At 40.3% G+C, this 20,886-nt stretch overlaps 1 protein-coding gene across 2 annotated transcripts in view; it reads right to left on the reverse strand.

The window, feature by feature from the left end:
• Nucleotides 1-247: 247 nt before the first annotated feature.
• LOC131929372 (uncharacterized) overlaps nucleotides 248-20,886 on the reverse strand; it is a 33,832-nt gene continuing 13,193 nt past the window's right edge. For both annotated transcript variants that reach the window (XM_059285522.1, XM_059285521.1), the window contains 10 exons: nucleotides 19,168-20,005; nucleotides 10,584-10,657; nucleotides 8,626-8,718; nucleotides 6,237-7,058; nucleotides 6,054-6,128; nucleotides 3,999-4,126; nucleotides 3,060-3,207; nucleotides 2,261-2,368; nucleotides 1,143-1,229; nucleotides 248-523 (listed from right to left, as the gene is read on the reverse strand). In XM_059285522.1, the coding sequence (XP_059141505.1) occupies nucleotides 338-523; nucleotides 1,143-1,229; nucleotides 2,261-2,368; nucleotides 3,060-3,207; nucleotides 3,999-4,126; nucleotides 6,054-6,128; nucleotides 6,237-7,058; nucleotides 8,626-8,718; nucleotides 10,584-10,657; nucleotides 19,168-20,005 (2,559 nt within the window). In that variant the 3' untranslated portion in view covers nucleotides 248-337. The remainder of the gene's footprint in view (nucleotides 524-1,142; nucleotides 1,230-2,260; nucleotides 2,369-3,059; nucleotides 3,208-3,998; nucleotides 4,127-6,053; nucleotides 6,129-6,236; nucleotides 7,059-8,625; nucleotides 8,719-10,583; nucleotides 10,658-19,167; nucleotides 20,006-20,886) is intronic.

Consider the following 20,886-nt stretch of genomic DNA (forward strand, 5'->3'; position numbering starts at 1 on the left):
TGTGTGTATATTTTGTGTTGTATTTTGTTTTGTGTAATAAATTGTTTTGTAGTGTCTGCTTGCATTGTGTTTTTATTCTACTTAGTAATGTTTGAATTTACTTTTCACCTTTGCGAAGCTATGTCATACAGTTAGTACGTATATATATATATATATATATATATATATATATATATATATATATATATATATATATATATATATAATTATATATATATATATATATATAATTATATATATATATATATATATAATTATATATATATATATGTATATATATAAGTGTGCATATGGCTGTCACATAGTGTGTAGTGTATGTATGGCTGTCACATAAGATTTACACATCAGTCTCATGTACAACTTTCCCCTCAACAACACGTGACCTTGACCTTGTTGGTGTTACATAGCTTGAAATAAATGTTCGTGATGGGGTACTAAAACCAAATTTTGACCTAGATTTTGGAACCCATCGCCTGGTTGAAGAAATGTGAGATTTAAGTTGTTCAATGTCAGCATCCCTGGCCTGCAAATGACACAACATTCAAATTGTTAGGCTACAAGACTCTAGCACAAATATACCCCACCCTCCACAACATTCAAATTGTTAGGCTACAAGACTCTAATATACCCCACCCTCCACAACATTCAAATTGTTAGGCTACAAGACTCTAATATACCCCACCCTCCACAACATTCAAATTGTTAGGCTACAAGACTCTAATATACCCCACCCTCCACAACATTCAAATTGTTAGGCTACAAGACTCTAATATACCCCACCCTCCACAACATTCAAATTGTTAGGCTACAAGACTCTAATATACCCCACCCTCCACAACATTCAAATTGTTAGGCTACAAGACTAATATACCCCACCCTCCACAACATTCAAATTGTTAGGCTACAAGACTCTAGCACAAATATACCCCACCCTCCACATGGACAACATACTCCACCCTCGCCATGGGTGTGACGCCCCACCCTCGCCATGGGTGTGACGCCCCACCCTCCCCATGGCTGTGACGGCCCCACCCTCGCCATGGGTGTGACACCCCCACCCTCCCCATGACTGTGACGCCCCCACCCACCATGTGGATGTGACCCCCCCCCCCCCTCCCACCCACCATGTGGATGTGACTAACCTTTAAGTCAGACTCCAGTTTTTTCCTTGTCTCTTCAATCTCCATCTTAACTTGCCGCATGACTGTAGAGCTGACTGATGACTTCATCTGTAGATGTAAACATGCATTTATAACATGACTTGGCCAAGTCACATGACTTGAGACAGGGGTATGTGTAAACACTGTCGTACTAACATGCCATCAATTTATAACATGACTTTGCCAAGTCACATGACTTGAGACAGGGGTATGTGTAAACACTGTCGTACTAACATGCCATCAATTTATAACATGACTTTGCCAAGTCACATGACTTGAGACAGGGGTATGTGTAAACACTGTGGTACTAACATAATCTTAAATGTTTGACAGCATTCAAAACACTGTGGTACTTAAATTGTCTTTAAAAACTTCAAGCGATACAGTTGTGAATTCAAATTGAATAAAAAACTTCAATGGTGGCTGGGATGTTATTTATTCATGTGTCATTTTAAAAAGCTGTTTACTATAGCTTATTATACAATCTTTCATTATTTATTCAATTTATTTACACACTAAAACAATCAAATAATATTACATAATGAACTAAAAGACAAGTGTTACGTAAAGCTCCTGTTTGTACTTATTGACCTTATCTAGGCTTATGTTGGCATGTGTGGGGTTAATGACCTTATCTAGGCTTATGTTGGCATGTGTTGGGTTAATGACCTTATCTAGGCTTATGTTGGCATGTGTGGGGTTAATGACCTTATCTAGGCTTATGTTGGCATGTGTGGGGTTAATGACCTTATCTAGGCTTATGTTGTCATGTGTGGGGTTAATGACCTTATCTAGGCTTATGTTGTCATGTGTGGGGTTAATGACCTTATCTAGGCTTATGTTGTCATGTGTGGGGTTAATGACCTTATCTAGGCTTATGTTGTCATGTGTGGGGGTCACTGACCTTATCTAGGCTTATGTTGTCATGTGTGGGGTTAATGACCTTATCTAGGCTTATGTTGTCATGTGTGGGGTTAATGACCTTATCTAGGCTTATGTTGTCATGTGTGGGGTCACTGACCTTATCTAGGCTTATGTTGTCATGTGTGGGGTCACTGACCTTATCTAGGCTTATGTTGTCATGTGTAGGGGTCACTGACCTTATCTAGGCTTATGTTATCATGTGTTATTGAATCATCTTCAAACACTTGACTGTCCTGATGACAAATTTGCTGCAGGTAGACTTGCTCTTTTAGAAGCTCAATCATCTGAAAATACATCGATGGAGGATGATGTTCTGGGCCATCAATAGAGGGCCAGGTTCTGGGCCATCAACAGAGGATCAGGTTCTGGGCCATCAACAGAGGATCAGGTTCTGGGCCATCAATAGAGGACCAGGTTCTGGGCCATCAACACAGGATCAGGTTCTGGGCCATCAATAGAGGATCAGGTTCTGGGCCATCAATAGAGGATCAGGTTCTGGGCCATCAATAGAGGATCAGGTTCTGGGCCATCAATAGAGGACCAGGTTCTGGGCCATCAATAGAGGACCAGGTTCTGGGCCATCAATAGAGGACCAGGTTCTGGGCCATCAATAGAGGACCAGGTTCTGGGCCATCAATAGAGGATCAGGTTCTGGGCCATCAACAGAGGACCATGTTCAGTGGTGAGGGTGAGTAAAAAGGTTTGTCAAACCTACCCAGGTTCAGTGGTGAGTAAAAAAAGGTTTGTCAAACCTACCCATGTTCAGTGGTGAGGGTGAGTAAAAAGGTTTGTCAAACCTACCCATGTTCAGTGGTGAGGGTGAGTAAAAAGGTTTGTCAAACCTACCCATGTTCAGTGGTGAGTAAAAAGGTTTGTCAAACCTACCCATGTTCAGTGGTGAGGGTGAGTAAAAAGGTTTGTCAAACCTACCCATGTTCAGTGGTGAGGGTGAGTAAAGAGGTTTGTCAAACCTACCCTATCAATGATTCCCAAGCTGGACAACAGAGAGTGGAAATCATTGCCGGAGTGGACAGATCTTATCCTGGCCAGGAGCAACTTTTCCATCTCCATCACCTGAGCTCTCACCTCAGACCACAGCCACTCCAGTTCTTGGATATCATCCCTAGATCACATTTTAACATTCTTAGATCACGTTTAACATTCTTAGATCACATTTTAACATTCTTAGATCACATTTTAACATTCTTAGATCACATTTTAACATCCCTAGATCACATTTTAACATTCTTAGATCACATTTAACATTCTTAGATCACATTTTAACATTCTTAGATCACATTTTAACATTCTTAGATCACATTTTAACATTCTTAGATCACATTTTAACATTCTTAGATCACATTTTAACATTCGTAGATCACATTTTAACATTCTTAGATCACATTTAACATTCTTAGATCACATTTTAACATTCTTAGATCACATTTTAACATTCGTAGATCACATTTTAACATTCTTAGATCACATTTTAACATCCTTAGATCACATTTTATCATCCTTAGATCACAATTTATCATCCTTAGATCACATTTTAACATTTGTAGATCACATTTTAACATTCATAGATCACATTTTAACATTCTTAGATCACATTTAACATTCTTAGATCACATTTTAACATTCTTAGATCACATTTTAACATTCTTAGATCACATTTTAACATTCTTAGATCACATTTTATCATCCTTAGATCACATTTTAATATTCTTAAATCACATTTTAATATTTTTAGATCACATTTTAATATTCTTATATTTTGGTGGGGATATATTGAGAAAGAATACACTTTAGCCACTTTAAAAGTGATAATAAAAGGACAAACATTGACTCTCTTTAGATGGCTGGGTAGATTTTTATAAAAGGGTTGACTATCTATAGATTGTGTTCAATTACCTTTCTTCTGCAGTCATATCCTGATAAAGAGTGTGATAATGGATCATGAAAGATGTTTCCATCAGACTGATATCAGTCTTGTATTTCTGGATGGCGTATTCCAGCAGATGATTTTCTTCTTGCAGCCTCTAATGGAACAGACAAAAATTATTCAGTAATGCTTGTTGGTTTTACAGAAATTACTTCAGTAATGCTTGTTGGTTTTACAGAAATTACTTCAGTAATGCTTGTTGGTTTTACAGAAATTACTTCAGTAATGCTTGTTGGTTTTACAGAAATTACTTCAGTAATGCTTGTTGGTTTTACAGAAATTACTTCAGTAATGCTTGTTGGTTTTACGGAAATTACTTCAGTAATGCTTGTTTGTTTTACGGAAATTACTTCAGTAATGCTTGTTGGTTTTACGGAAATTACTTCAGTAATGCTTGTTGGTTTTACGGAAATTACTTCAGTAATGCTTGTTGGTTTTACGGAAATTACTTCAGTAATGCTTGTTGGTTTTACGGAAATTACTTCAGTAATGCTTGTTGGTTTTACGGAAATTACTTCAGTAATGCTTGTTGGTTTTACGGAAATTACTTCAGTAATGCTTGTTGGTTTTACGGAAATTACTTCAGTAATGCTTGTTGGTTTTACGGAAATTACTTCAGTAATGCTTGTTGGTTTTACGGAAATTACTTCAGTAATGCTTGTTGTTTTTACGGAAATTACTTCAGTAATGCTTGTTGTTTTTACGGAAATTACTTCAGTAATGCTTGTTGTTTTTACGGAAATTACTTCAGTAATGCTTGTTGTTTTTACGGAAATTACTTCAGTAATGCTTGTTGGTTTTACGGAAATTACTTCAGTAATGCTTGTTGGTTTTACGGAAATTACTTCAGTAATGCTTGTTGGTTTTACGGAAATTACTTCAGTAATGCTTGTTGGTTTTACGGAAATTACTTCAGTAATGCTTGTTGGTTTTACGGAAATTACTTCAGTAATGCTTGTTGGTTTTACGGAAATTACTTCAGTAATGCTTGTTGGTTTTACAGAAACTACTTCAGTAATGCTTGTTGGTTTAACAGAAATTACTTCAGTAATGCTTGTTGGTTTAACAGAAATTACTTCAGTAATGCTTGTTGGTTTAACAGAAATTACTTCAGTAATGCTTGTTGGTTTAACAGAAATTACTTCAGTAATGCTTGTTGGTTTAACAGAAATTACTTCAGTAATGCTTGTTGGTTTTACAGAAATTACTTCAGTAATGCTTGTTGGTTTTACAGAAATTACTTCAGTAATGCTTGTTGGTTTTACAGAAATTACTTCAGTAATGCTTGTTGGTTTTACAGAAATTACTTCAGTAATGCTTGTTGGTTTTACAGAAATTACTTCAGTAATGCTTGTTGGTTTTACAGAAATTACTTCAGTAATGCTTGTTGGTTTTACAGAAATTACTTCAGTAATGCTTGTTGGTTTTACAGAAATTACTTCAGTAATGCTTGTTGGTTTTACAGAAATTACTTCAGTAATGCTTGTTGGTTTTACAGAAATTACTTCAGTAATGCTTGTTGGTTTTACAGAAATTACTTCAGTAATGCTTGTTGGTTTTACAGAAATTACTTCAGTAATGCTTGTTGGTTTTACAGAAATTACTTCAGTAATGCTTGTTGGTTTTACAGAAATTACTTCAGTAATGCTTGTTGGTTTTACAGAAATTACTTCAGTAATGCTTGTTGGTTTTACAGAAATTACTTCAGTAATGCTTGTTGGTTTTACAGAAATTACTTCAGTAATGCTTGTTGGTTTTACAGAAATTACTTCAGTAATGCTTGTTGGTTTTACAGAAATTACTTCAGTAATGCTTGTTGGTTTTACAGAAATTACTTCAGTAATGCTTGTTGGTTTTACAGAAATTACTTCAGTAATGCTTGTTGGTTTTACAGAAATTACTTCAGTAATGCTTGTTGGTTTTACAGAAATTACTTCAGTAATGCTTGTTGGTTTTACAGAAATTACTTCAGTAATGTAAATTAAAAAGAAATTGATCCCAGGAATGCTTTAAAAAGTGCTGACCTTTTTTTTAGCTAGACGGCCCCAGTCTCTGAAGTAATGCTTTGGTCTATACTGACTGCCCTGACATTTGCTGCCCTGTAACATAAGAGATGTAGTTCATGGACAACATAAGAGATGTAGTTCAAGGACGAGAAAAGTTTTTTTCAAAATCAAACTTAAACTCTAGACTAGGACAGTGATTACCTTAAAGTAAATTGGGCGATTAATCAAACGAGCTAATTTGTGTGCTGCTGAAGTGGAGACTGGGGTGGACTGGATGGATGCACCAGATGAGTCAAGGTCATCTCTGGACAAGCTTTGAGAAGGCAGAGAATGACAGTAGTGCAGGGAACATCTAGCTGGGTGCCAGCCCTCACTGCAAGTCTGGAAAATCTCACTGATGTCATCCTCCAGGATGTCACACGAGCGTTGGCTCTCTAGATGACGAGGTGTGCTGTGAGAGGTCAGGCCTCGTAAGTTGCCAGCAAGGGGAGGGAACTGAGTGGTGTGGCTATTGGTGGCCGGGAACTGAGTGATGTGGCTACTGGTGGCAGGGGGAGGGAACTGAGTGGTGTGGCTACTGGTGGCAGGGGGAGGGAACTGAGTGGTGTGGCTACTGGTGGCAGGGGGAGGGAACTGAGTGGTGTGGCTACTGGTGGCAGGGGGAGGGAATTGAGTGGTGTGGCTATTGGCAGCAGGTTGTATGAAGAGACTGGACAAGACAGAGCTGTGTGCAGCTGATGGTGCAGCTGATGGTGCAGCTGATGTGGCCTGGGCCAACTCTACAGATAGAGGTCTCAAGTTCCTGACAGGGCCAGCACATCTGGACTGGCATGGGCCCCATTGGCTCATATCAGAGTGGACAGCATCTCTTGACTGAGGCTCACCAAACACTTGTCTATGCTCAGACAGAGAACTAGGCTGAACAGAAGGAATGAAACTAGGCTGAACAGAAGGAATGAAACAAGTTGTGATAAAGTTGGCTGGTTCCCTTGTCATATAGCTGGCTGGCTCTGTGTGAACATTCTGTAAAATAAGAAACAGACCATGTGAACTGTGGTCAGACCATGTGAACTGTGGTCAGGCCATGTGAACTATGGTCAGACCATGTGAACTATGGTCAGACCATGTGAACTATGGTCAGACCATGTAGCTCTATCTTTTCACCTTCAATAGGTAGAAATATATGATATCTCTTAAGATATCTTTATTAATGTCTCTAAATATATCTCTAAATATCTCTCAAGATACCTCTATATATGCTTCTAAATATATCTCTAAATATATCTAAAGATATCTATTAAGATATCTTTATTTATGTCTCTAAATATATCTCTAAATATATCTCTAAAGATATCTCTATATAAGTCTTGGATCAACCACTAGCACATATGACCAAAACATGGTACAGAGATAGCTTTGGAAAAGTACCCGATTGTCAGAAATGTCATATTATGGGGTCAGAAATGTCATATTATGGGGTCAGAAATGTCATATTATGGGGTCAGAAATGTCATATTATGGGGTCAGAAATGTCATTTTATGGGGTCAGAAATGTCATATTATGGGGTCAAAACAAATGGACCAGCTTGACTACTCTATTTGAATATTGGAACCTATTAAAGGGATGTATGGAGGGTCAGTAAAATCCAAAGCTGGAATACCTTGAGACTCATCTAAGAGTGAAAACTCCAAAATGAAACAACTTCTGTCTTATAGTTTGATCTTTGTTGAACAAAGGCTATTCAAGTCAATCCACAAAGAAAAAAGTAGGCTGAAATGGGAGGTCACTTGCCTACATGCCACATAACCAGTTGACAAGTATACTTTGTGGGGTTGGAAATCCCAACTTCATAAGAGACTCAACCGACAATAGTCTTAAAGTTATTTAGAAGGTCCATTCAATACTTTAAAAATCATGTACAATATATCATGTACAATATATCATGTACAATATATCATGTACAATAGTCAAAAACAACTTGATGGTTTACATTTATCACAGAAATTGAAAACAAAAAAAGCTAAACTAGGTCTGGTGGTTTAAGAAAATTAAATTTTAAAATTGAATCGGTAAAATTTTGAGTAGCCCTACAAATTACTGAGTTTTTTATGAAGTGGAGTTTTCATTTCTTGTCCAGCCAAGTAAAGTTTGTCTTAACCCTTTGGAACTGCTTTATCTGTCTGGCCTTAAATCTCCAGGCCCCAAGTGACCCAGTTGGGCAGTCAGTATATAAAATTGTATATTAAAAAAGAACTAAACTGGTATTGTTGGACTGGTGGTAAGTTCCTATCATGTCTCTGCCCATGAACCAAATTTTTTGGTACTGTTTATCATTTAAATTTATAATGGAAAGACTTTAAATTCCAAAACCGGCGTTTTCAAGTTCTCTGCATTAGCTACTTCTATAACATAGATTCTAAACATATTTCTCAATTATTTTCAGGCTTAAGTTTTTATTTTTCCTTTCTTATTTGGTTGTTTTAGGTGCAAAATCTAAAACATGCATAAAAAATAAAGGAAAAATAAACAATTTTCTTTATAATATAATACTACTATTTCAATAACTCTAAAGATAAGCCAAATACAAACCTGGGATACATCCACTGTTTGTGTTGCTATTTCTTGTTTTGACTTACAGGCAAGCATTGAAGCCTTTTTTCCATTTAATCTTAAATGGGAACCCTGGATACAGGAGATATAAATAGATTTAATTGTGACCGAAAGAAGAGGAATTCTGTGAGGAAGAGTTGTGTGTGGGGGTGTTGTGTGAAAAAGTTGTGTGTGGGGGTGTTGTGTGAAAAAGTTGTGTGTGGGGGTGTTGAGTGGTAGAGTTGTGAGGAAGAGTTGTAAGGAAGAGTTGTGTGTGGGGGTTGTGTATGGGGGTTGTGAGTGGGGGTTGTGTGTGGAAGAGTTGTGTGTGGGGGTGTTGTGTGAAAAAGTTGTGTGTGGGGGTGTTGAGTGGTAGAGTTGTGAGGAAGAGTTGTAAGGAAGAGTTGTGTATGGGGGTTGTGAGTGGGGGTTGTGTATGGGGGTTGTGTATGGGGGTTGTGCGTGGAAAAGTTGTAAATTGAAGAGTTGTGTGTGTAAGAGTTGTGTGTGGGGGTTGTGTGTGGAAGAGTTGTGTGTGGGGGTTGTGAGTGGGGGTTGTGTGTGGAAGAGTTGTGTGTGGGGGTTGTGTATGGGGGTTGTGAGTGGGGGTTGTGTATGGGGGTTGTGAGTGGGGGTTGTGTATGGGGGTTGTGAGTGGAAAAGTTGTAAATTGAAGAGTTGTGTGTGGGGGTTGTGTGTGTAAGAGTTGTGTGTGGGGGTTGTGTGTGTAAGAGTTGTGTGTGGGGGTTGTGTATGGGGGTTGTGTATGGGGGTTGTGAGTGGGGGTTGTGTGTGGAAGAGTTGTGTGTGGGGGTTGTGTATAGGGGTTGTGAGTGGAAAAGTTGTAAGTTGAAGAGTTGTATGTGGGGGTTGTGTGTGTAAGAGTTGTGGGAATAAGAGTTATGTGTGTAAGAGTTGTGTGTGGGGGTTGTGAGTGGGGGTTGTGTGTGAAAGAGATGTGTGTGGGGGTTGTGTATGGGGGTTGTGAGTGGGGGTTGTGTATGGGGGTTGTGAGTGGAAAAGTTGTAAATTGAAGAGTTGTGTGTGGGGGTTGTGTGTGTAAGAGTTGTGTGTGTAAGAGTTGTGTGTGTAAGAGTTGTGTGTGGGGGTTGTGTGTGGAAGAGTTGTGTGTGGAAGAGGTGTGTGTGTAAGAGTTGTGTGTGGGGGTTGTGTGTGGAAGAGTTGTGTGGAAGAGTTGTGTGTGGGGATTGTGTATAGGGATTGTGTGTGTAAGAGTTGTGTGTGTAAGAGTTGTGTGTGTAAGAGTTGTGTGTGTAAGAGTTGTGTGTGTAAGAGTTGTGTGTGTAAGAGTTGTGTGTGAAGGTTGTGTGTGGAAGAGTTGTATGTGGGGTTGTGTATAGGGATTGTGTGTGAAAGAGTTGTGTCTGGAAGTGCTGTGTGTGTGGGGGTTGTGTGTGGAAGAATTGGGTGTGGGGGTTGTGTGTGGAAGAGTTGTGTGTGGAAGAGTTGTGTGGAAGAGTTGTGAGTGGGGGTTGTGTGTGCAAGAGTTGTGTGTGGGGGTTGTGTGTGCAAGAGTTGTGTGTGGAAGAGCTGTGTGTGGAAGAGTTGTGTGTGGAAGAGTTGTGTGTGGAAGTGTTCTGTGTGGGGGTTGTGTGTGGAAGAGCTGTGTGTGGAAGAGTTGTGTGTGCTAGTGTTGTGTGTGGGGGTTGTGTGGAAGAGTTGTGTGGAAGAGTTGTGTGTGGGGGTTGTGTGTGGAAGAGTTGTGTGTGGGGGTTGTGTGTGGGGTTGTGTGGAAGTGTGTGTGGGGGTTGTGTGTGGAAGAGTTGTGTGTGGGGGTTGTGTGTGGCTTTGTGTGGAAGTGTGTGTGTGGGTTGTGTGTGGAAGAGTTGTGTGTGGGGGTTGTGTGTGGAAGTGTGTGTGGGGTTTGTGTGTGGAAGTGTGTGTGGGGGTTGTGTGTGGAAGTGTGTGTGGGGTTTGTGTGTGGAAGAGTTCTGTACCTTATTAATGTCTTCTTCTGTATCATAGAAGCCACTGCTGTCTGATTGAATACTCCCCATCCTGGTCAGTTCATCTATAAAGATAATCATTACACGCCAATCAATATGAATTCTATCATTACACACCAATCATTACACATTCTATCATTACACGACAATCAATACATTTTCAATCATTACAGACAAATCAATACATTTTCAATCATTACACACCAATCAATACATTTTCAATCATTACACACCAATCAATATGCATTCAATCATTACACACTAATCAATACATTTTGAATCATTACACACCATTCAATACATTTTGAATCATTACACACCAATCAATACATTTTCAATCATTACACACCAATCAATACATTTTCAATCATTACACACCAATCAATACACATTCAATCATTACACACCAATTAATACACATTCAATCATTACACACAAATCAATATGCATTCAATCATTACACACCAATCAATACATTTTCAATCATTACACACCAACCAAAATGCATTCAATCATTACACCCCAATCAATATGCATTCAATCATTACACACCAATCAATATGCATTCAATCATTACACACCAATCAATATGCATTCAATCATTACACACCAATCAATACATTTTCAATCATTACACACCAATCAATATGCATTCAATCATTACACACCAATCAATACACTTTCAATCATTACACACCAATCAATACATTTTCAATCATTACACACCAATCAATACATTTTCAATCATTACACACCAATCAATACATTTTCAATCATTACACACCAATCAATATGCATTCAATCATTACACACCAATCAATACATTTTCAATCATTACACACCAATCAATACATTTTCAATCATTACACACCAATCAATATGCATTCAATCATTACACACCAATCAATACATTTTCAATCATTACACACCAATCAATACATTTTCAACCATTACACACCAATCAATACATTTTCAATCATTACACACCAATCAATATGCATTCAATCATTACACACCAATCAATATGCATTCAATCATCACACACCAATCAATACATTTTCAATCATTACACACCAATCAATACACATTCAATCATTACACACCAATCAATACACATTCAATCATTACACACCAATCAATATGCATTCAATCATTACACACAAATCAAACCACATTTAATGATATTATGGCAGAAATCTTCCTTTGAGTGGACTCAACTACCTGTCCAGGTGTCATGGCCTAAAGGAAGAATGGTGTAGTAATGCATACAAGAGAGACATACACCTACATTTATTATTACACTACCCTGTCACTTTCTCCTAAACTAAGATGGGCAAAACTTTTTCAAGTCTTTCAAGCAATGGGATGGCAATTTTCTATTTTTAGACAGCCAATTTTCTATTTTTAAACAGCCAATTAACTATTTTTAGAGATTCGACCCTGTGTTCTTAAACTAATTTATTCAACGACATAATTAGCAGAAAATTATGGCCAAATCAATGACAAAATTTACAGAACATAATGGCCAAATCAATGACACCATTAATATAACATAATAGCCAAATCAATGACACAATCTAACAAGTGGCTCTAAGCGCCTAACATGTGGCACCAAATGCCAAAATCTCCAGTCACATATATATCTTTGGCTCCAAGCACCTAAATCTTTAACATATGCATACATGCACCTAAATCTCTAACATATGGATACAAGCACCTAAATCTCTAACATATGCATACATGCACCTAAATCTCTAACATATGGATACATGCACCTAAATCTCTAACATATGGATACATGCACCTAAATCTCTAACATATGGATACATGCACCTAAATCTCTAACATATGGATACATGCACCTAAATCTCTAACATATGCATACATGCACCTAAATCTCTAACATATGGATACAAGTACCTAAATCTTTAACATATGGATACAAGCACCTAAATCTCTAACATATGGATACAAGCACCTAAATCTCTAACATATGCATACAAGCACCTAAATCTCTAACATATGGATACATGCACCTAAATCTCTAACATATGGATACAAGCACCTAAATCTCTAACATATGGATGCATGCACCTAAATCTCTAACATATGGATACATGCACCTAAATCTCTAACATATGCATACATGCACCTAAATCTCTAACATATGGATACAAGCACCTAAATCTCTAACATATGGATACAAGCACCTAAATCTCTAACATATGCATACAAGCACCTAAATCTCTAACATATGGATACAAGCACCTAAATCTTTAACATATGGATACAAGCACCTAAATCTCTAACATATGCATACATGCACCTAAATCTCTAACATATGGATACAAGCACCTAAATCTCTAACATATGGATACAAGCACCTAAATCTTTAACATATGGATACAAGCACCTAAATCTCTAACATATGGATACAAGCACCTAAATCTCTAACATATGGATGCATGCACCTAAATCTCTTACATATGGATACATGCACCTAAATCTCTAACATATGGATACAAGCACCTAAATCTCTAACATATGGATACAAGCATCAAAATCTCTAACATATGGATACAAGCACCTAAATCTCTAACATATGGATACAAGCACCTAAATCTCTAACATATGGATACAAGCACCTAAATCTCTAACATATGGATGCATGCACATAAATCTCTAACATATGGATACAAGCATCAAAATCTCTAACATATGGATACAAGCACCTAAATCTCTAACATATGGATACATGCACCTAAATCTCTAACATATGGATACAAGCGCCTAAATCTCTAACATATGGATACAAGCGCCTAAGTCTCTAACATATGGATACAAGCACCTAAATCTCTAATATATGGATACAAGCACCTAAATCTCTAACATATGGATACAAGCACCTAAATCTCTAACATATGGATACAAGCACCTAAATCTCTAACATATGGATACATGCACCTAAATCTCTAACATATGGATACATGCACCTAAATCTCTAACATATGGATACAAGCGCCTAAATCTCTAACATATGGATACAAGCACCTAAATCTCTAACATATGGATACATGCACCTAAATCTCTAACATATGGATACATGCACCAAAATCTCTAACATATGGATACAAGCGCCTAAATCTCTAACATATAAATACAAGCACCTAAATCACTAACATATGGATACAAGCGCCTAAATCTCTAACATATGGATACAAGCTCCTAAATCTCTAACATATGGATACAAGCTCCCTAACCTGGAAAAGCTTGAGGACCAAACCATGTGAGGGGTTGATATTAAAAGGACATCACTGGGTGCATGGCCTTCTTGTGAAGGTCAGTGGCCAGTGTGAAGGTCAGTGGCCAGTGTGAAGGTCAGTGGCCAGTGTGAAGGTCAGTGGCCAGTGTGAAGGTCAGTGGCCAGTGTGAAGGTCAGTGGCCAGGGCCCAAGAGTTTGCACATGAACTTCAACAAGCATGTGTTGCCAAACCACAGGGCTTGGTACTGTGATAAGACATTGCTTCAAATCCTGCTTAAGGTAGTACTTCAGTCTTAGAAGTGCTTCAAATCCTGCTAAAGGTAGTACTTCAGTCTAAGAAGTGCTTCAAATTCTGCTTAAGGTAGTACTTCAGTCTTAGAAGTGCTTCAAATCCTGCTAAAGGTAGTACTTCAGTCTTAGAAGTGCTTCAAATCCTGCTAAATGTAGTACTTCAGTCTTAGAAGTGCTTTAAATCCTGCTAAAGGTAGTACTTCAGTCTAAGAAGTGCTTCAAATCCTGCTTATGGTAGTACTTCAGTCTTAGAAGTGCTTCAAATCCTGCTAAAGGTAGTACTTCAGTCTTAGAAGTGCTTTAAATCCTGTTAAAGGTAGTACTTCAGTCTTAGAAGTGCTTCAAATCCTGCTAAAGGTAGTACTTCAGTCTTAGAAGTGCTTTAAATCCTGCTAAAGGTAGTACTTCAGTCTAAGAAGTGCTTCAAATCCTGCTAAAGGTAGTACTTCAGTCTTAGAAGTGCTTAAAATCCTGCTAAAGGTAGTACTTCAGTCTTAGAAGTGCTTCAAATCCTGCTAAAGGTAGTACTTCAGTCTTAGAAGTGCTTCAAATCCTGCTAAAGGTAGTACTTCAGTCTTAGAAGTGCTTCAAATCCTGCTTAAGGTAGTACTTCAGTCTTAGAAGTGCTTCAAATCCTGCTTAAGGTAGTACTTCAGTCTTAGAAGTGCTTAAAATCCTGCTAAAGGTAGTACTTCAGTCTTAGAAGTGCTTAAAATCCTGCTAAAGGTAGTACTTCAGTCTAAGAAGTGCTTCAAATCCTGCTTAAGGTAGTACTTCAGTCTTAGAAGTGCTTCAAATCCTGCTAAAGGTAGTACTTCAGTCTTAGAAGTGCTTCAAATCCTGCTAAAGGTAGTACTTCAGTCTTAGAAGTGCTTCAAATCCTGCTAAAGGTAGTACTACAGTCTTATAAGTGCTTCCAATACTCTTCAAAAAGAGATAATAAAATAAAAGGCCCATAAAAAGATAAATAAAGTGCTTGGTCCCTAGGTTAAAAAAAAAACCTGAGCTTGTCAAAAACTGAGATGGTATGGACTTACATAAAACTGAGATAGTATGGACTTACATAAAACTGAGATAGTATGGACTTACATAAAACTGAGATGGCATGGACTTACATAAAACTGAGATGGTATGGACTTACATAAAACTGAGATGGCATGGACTTACATAAAACTGAGATGGTATGGACTTACATTGGATGCATGAGTCTGGCTGGGTGACAACAACAGAAGATGGAGTAACATGAAGTGGATTGACTAAAATAGAATTCTTGCAGCAGTCAGGCAGACATGGTAAGCAACCAGGCAGGCCTTTAGTTGCCTCCATGTATGATACTAAAGAACTCAATCTATGTGAAATGGTCTGATGTGCTATCATCTGTGGTGGACACAACACAAATCTTGCACATCCACAGCCCTACACAACACAAATCTTGCACATCCACAGCCCTACACAACACAAATCTTGCACATCCACAGCCCTACACAACACAAATCTTGCACATCCACAGCCCTACACAACACAAATCTTGCACATTCACAGCTCTACACAACACAAATCTTGCACATCCACAGCTCTACACAACACAAATCTTGCACATCCACAGCTCTACACAACACAAATCTTGCACATCCACAGCTCTACACAACACAAATCTTGCACATCCACAGCTCTACACAACACAAATCTTGCACATCCACAGCTCTACACAACACAAATCTTGCACATCCACAGCTCTACACAACACAAATCTTGCACATCCACAGCTCTACACAACACAAATCTTGCACATCCACAGCTCTACACAACACAAATCTTGCACATCCACAGCTCTACACAACACAAATCTTGCACATCCACAGCTCTACACAACACAAATCTTGCACACCCACAGCTCTACACAACACAAATCTTGCACACCCACAGCTCTACACAACACACATCTTGCACATCCACAGCTCTACACAACACAAATATTGCACATCCACAGCCCTACACAACATAAATCTTGCACATCCACAGCCCTACACAACACAAATCTTGCACATTCACAGCTCTACACAACACAAATATTGCACCTCTACAGCCCTACACAACACAAATCTTGCACATTCACAGCTCTACACAACACAAATCTTGCACATCCACAGCTCTACACAACACAAATCTTGCACGTCCACAGCCCTACACAACACAAATCTTGCACATCCACAGCTCTACACAACACAAATCTTGCACATCCACAGCTCTACACAACACAAATATTGCACCTCTACAGCCCTACACAACACAAATCTTGCACATCCACAGCTCTACACAACACAAATCTTGCACATCCACAGCTCTACACAACACAAATATTGCACCTCTACAGCCCTACACAACACAAATATTGCACCTCTACAGCCCTACACAACACAAATCTTGCACATCCACAGCTCTACACAACACAAATATTGCACCTCTACAGCCCTACACAACACAAATCTTGCACATTCACAGCTCTACACAACACAAATCTTGCACATCCACAGCTCTACACAACACAAATCTTGCACGTCCACAGCCCTACACAACACAAATCTTGCACATCCACAGCCCTACACAACACAAATCTTGCACATTCACAGCTCTACACAACACAAATCTTGCACGTCCACAGCTCTACACAACACAAATCTTGCACACCCACAGCCCTACACAACACAAATATTGCACATCCACAGCCCTACACAACACAAATCTTGCACACCCACAGCTCTACACAAATCTGGACTTAAGAAACAGAAAGGCTGGAGATATAAGGAGGTCAAGCTGACCTAGGCTTGAGTAAAGCTCAGTGAAGTTCCATGTGTATTTATAGAACAGTTCCTCAATTTACAAGCGAGAAACATTCAGGATACAATATGCTATAAGTGAATAAAATGGCACCTTAAAACAGCACACCTTAAAACAGCACACCTTAAAACAGCACACCTTAAAACAGCACACCTTAAAACAGCACACCTTAAAACAGCACACCTTAAAACAGCACACCTTAAAACAGCACACCTTAAAACAGCACACCTTAAAACAGCACACCTTAAAACAGCACACCTTAAAACAGCACACCTTAAAACAGCACACCTTAAAACAGCACACCTTAAAACAGCACACCTTAAAACAGCACACCTTAAAACAGCACACCTTAAAACAGCACACCTTAAAACAGCACACCTTAAAACAGCACACCTTAACATTCAGGATACAATATGCTATAAGTGAATAAAATGGCACCTTAAAACAGCACACCTTAAAACAGCACACCTTAAAACAGCACACCTTAAAACAGCACACCTTAAAACAGCACACCTTAAAACAGCACACCTAAAAACAGCACACCTTAAAACAGCACACAGTAAAACAGCGCACAGTAAAACAGCACACCTTAAAACAGCACACCTTAAAACAGCACACCTTAAAACAGCACACCTTAGGGTGGTAGGGAGTGTGCTTACAACTTGGTGTTTTCTAGGGTCTCCAAGAAGAGAATTATATATATAGAAGACAGAAGATAGATTATATGGTAAATATATTGAAAACGTTTCTTATTGATGGCTAAAGAATGTTTATAAATGGAAGAGCCCTAATGTCATGTTTTGTTGGTTTTGTTCTAGGTCTAATAAAATCAATGTTTGCAAGTGGGATCCAAACATTAGGCAGAGAGAATATAAGGCCTACAACATACATACTGACTGGACCTAAGGACTGGACCTAAGGACTGGAGCTAAGGACTGGACCTGACTGGAGCTAAGACTGAAGCTAAGGACTGGACCTAAGGACTGGACCTGACTGGAGCTAAGGACTGGAGCTAAGGACTGGACCTAAGGACTGGACCTGACTGGAGCTAAGGACTGGACCTGACTGAAGCTAAGGACTGGAGCTGACTGGACCTGACTGGGCCTAGGGACTGGAGCTAAGGACTGGACCTAAGGACTGGACCTAAGGACTGGACCTAAGGACTGGACCTGACTGGAGCTAAGGACTGGACCTGACTGGACCTAAGGACTGGAGCTAAGGACTAGAGCTAAGGACTCGAGCTAAGGACTGGAGCTAAGGACTGGACCTGACTGGACCTAAGGACTGGAGCTAAGGACTGGACCTAAGGACTGGACCTGACTGGACCTAAGGACTGGAGCTAAGGACTGGACCTGACTGGAGCTAAGGACTGGACCTAAGGACTGGAGCTAAGGACTGGACCTGACTGGAGCTAAGGACTGGAGCTAAGGACTGGAGCTGACTGGACCTGACTGGGCCTAAGGACTGGAGCTAAGATCTGCACCTGACTGGACCTAAGGACTGGACCTAAGGTCTGGACCTAAGGACTGGACCTAAGGATTGGACCTGACTGGACCTAAGGACTGGACCTGACTGGGCCTAAGGACTGGACCTAAGGACTGGACCTGACTGGAGCTAAGGACTGGACCTGACTGGAGCTAAGGATTGGACCTAAGGATTGGACCTGACTGGAGCTAAGGACTGGAGCTAAGGACTGGACCTAAGGATTGGACCTGACTGGAGCTAAGGACTGGACCTGACTGGACCTAAGGACTGGACCTAAGGGCTGGACCTAAGGACTGGACCTAAGGACTGGACCTAAGGACTGGACCTGACTGGACCTGACTGGGCCTAAGGACTGGACCTAAGATCTGGACCTAAGGACTGGACCTAAGGACTGGACCTAAGGACTGGACCTGACTGGACCTGACTGGGCCTAAGGACTGGACCTAAGATCTGGACCTAAGGACTGGACCTAAGGACTGGACCTGACTGGACCTGACTGGACCTAAGATCTGGACCTAAGGACTGGACCTAAGGACTGGACCTAAGGACTGGACCTAAGAACTGGACCTGACTGGACCTAAGGACTGGACCTAAGGACTGGACCTAAGGACTGGACCTGACTGGACCTAAGGACTGGAGCTAAGTGAGTGTGAGCATGTGTGTGTGTGTGTGTGTGTGTGTGTGTTTGTAGCCACCTACCTTGAGAGTGCTGTAATCTTTTCATCAGTTCCAGTGGATTAATGGATGGTGGAAGGGCAGAGAGTTTCACTTGACTCCCTGCTGGGCGTGGCTGAGGGATGAGCTCAGTCTGGCAACCTCGTGAGCAACGTTGTCTCAGATCATCTGGCTCATCCACTAGGAATGCACTCAAATGATGTGCATCCAGGTTATCTGTTGCCGTGGCAACACTCAAACTGCCAACAGCGGTTCCACTGCTGCTGGTGGAGCCCGAGTCAGATGAAGCTCTATAGATGGTGGCAACACTCAGGTTAAAAGGTGACTTTTCCCAGCGTTGGTCTGCTCCCAGCCCAGTTTGGTCTGTACCTGGCCCAGATACAACGATCTCCACATTGGTACTCCCATCCAGTTCAGTGCTCTGATTGTTATTTTTATCATTGTGTTTCTTGTCCCCATCAGCACTGCTCTGCTCCTTTAGAGTGGGACATTTTTCTACTGTGGCTTGCCGTGAGCTGGCTGGGGAAATAAAGTAGTTGGGCTTGAGCTCACTGGCAGGCAGGAACAAATCCTCCGCAGACAGAGACCTTTTACTCAAGCTGGCATTGTACTGGCGACGGATCTCTTCAAAAGCTTTCTCTGTTTCTGGGTTAGGTGTATCCAAACTGTCTGTAGAGGACTCCGTGGTGGTGCTCAGGTGAGGGTCTCTCCTCTCTTCAGCCCACTCCTCCTTCTGCTCATTTGAATCACACATACTCCAATGGCGTCTAGTTTTCTGGAAGTTTTTTCTACGAGATGCAGCATCAGCACATTCATCTGCACTTTCATCATCAGCATCAATAAATGTGCCTTTAGGCCAACCCTGTACAAATATTACAATCAATAAATGTCCTGTTGGGAGAATGAGTAGACTAGCACTGGGAGGATGAGTACACTAGCACTGGGAGGATGAGTAGACTATCACCAGGAGGATGAGCACTGGGAGGATGAGTAGACTAGCACCAGAGGATGAGTAGACTATCACTGGGAGTAGACTAGCACTGGGAGGATGAGTAGACTAGCACTGGGAGGATGAGTAGACTAGCACTGGGAGGATGAGTACATTAGCACTGGGAGGATCAGTAGACTAGCACTGGGAGGATGAGTAGACTAGCACTGGGAGGATGAGTAGACTAGCACCAGGAGGATGAGTAGACTATCACTGGGAGTAGACTAGCACTGGGAGGATGAGTAGTCTAGCACCAGAAGGATGAGTAGACTAGCACTGGGAGGATGAGTAGATTAGCACTGGGAGGATTAGACTAGCACTGGGAGGATGAGTAGACTAGCACTGGGAGGATTAGACTAGCACTGGGAGGATGAGTAGACTAGCACTGGGAGGATGAGTAGACTAGCACTGGGAGGATGAGTAGACTAGCACTGGGAGGATGAGTAGACTAGCACTGGGAGGATGAGTAGACTAGCACTGGGAGGATGATTAGACTAGCACTAGGAGGATGATTAGACTAGCACTGGGAGGATGATTAGACTAGCACTGGGAGGATGGGTAGACTATCACTGGGAGGATGAGTAGACTAGCACTGGGAGGATGAGTAGACTAGCACTGGGAGGATGAGTACTGGGAGGATGAGTAGACTAGCACTGGGAGGATGAGTACATTAGCACTGGGAGGATGAGTAGACTAGCACTGGGAGGATTAGACTAGCACTGGGAGGATGAGTAGACTAGCACTGGGAGGATGAG

Source organism: Physella acuta, unplaced genomic scaffold, assembly GCF_028476545.2.
Source record: "Physella acuta isolate Inbredline_101_S28 unplaced genomic scaffold, ASM2847654v3 ptg001621l, whole genome shotgun sequence".
NCBI lineage: Eukaryota > Metazoa > Mollusca > Gastropoda > Physidae > Physella > Physella acuta.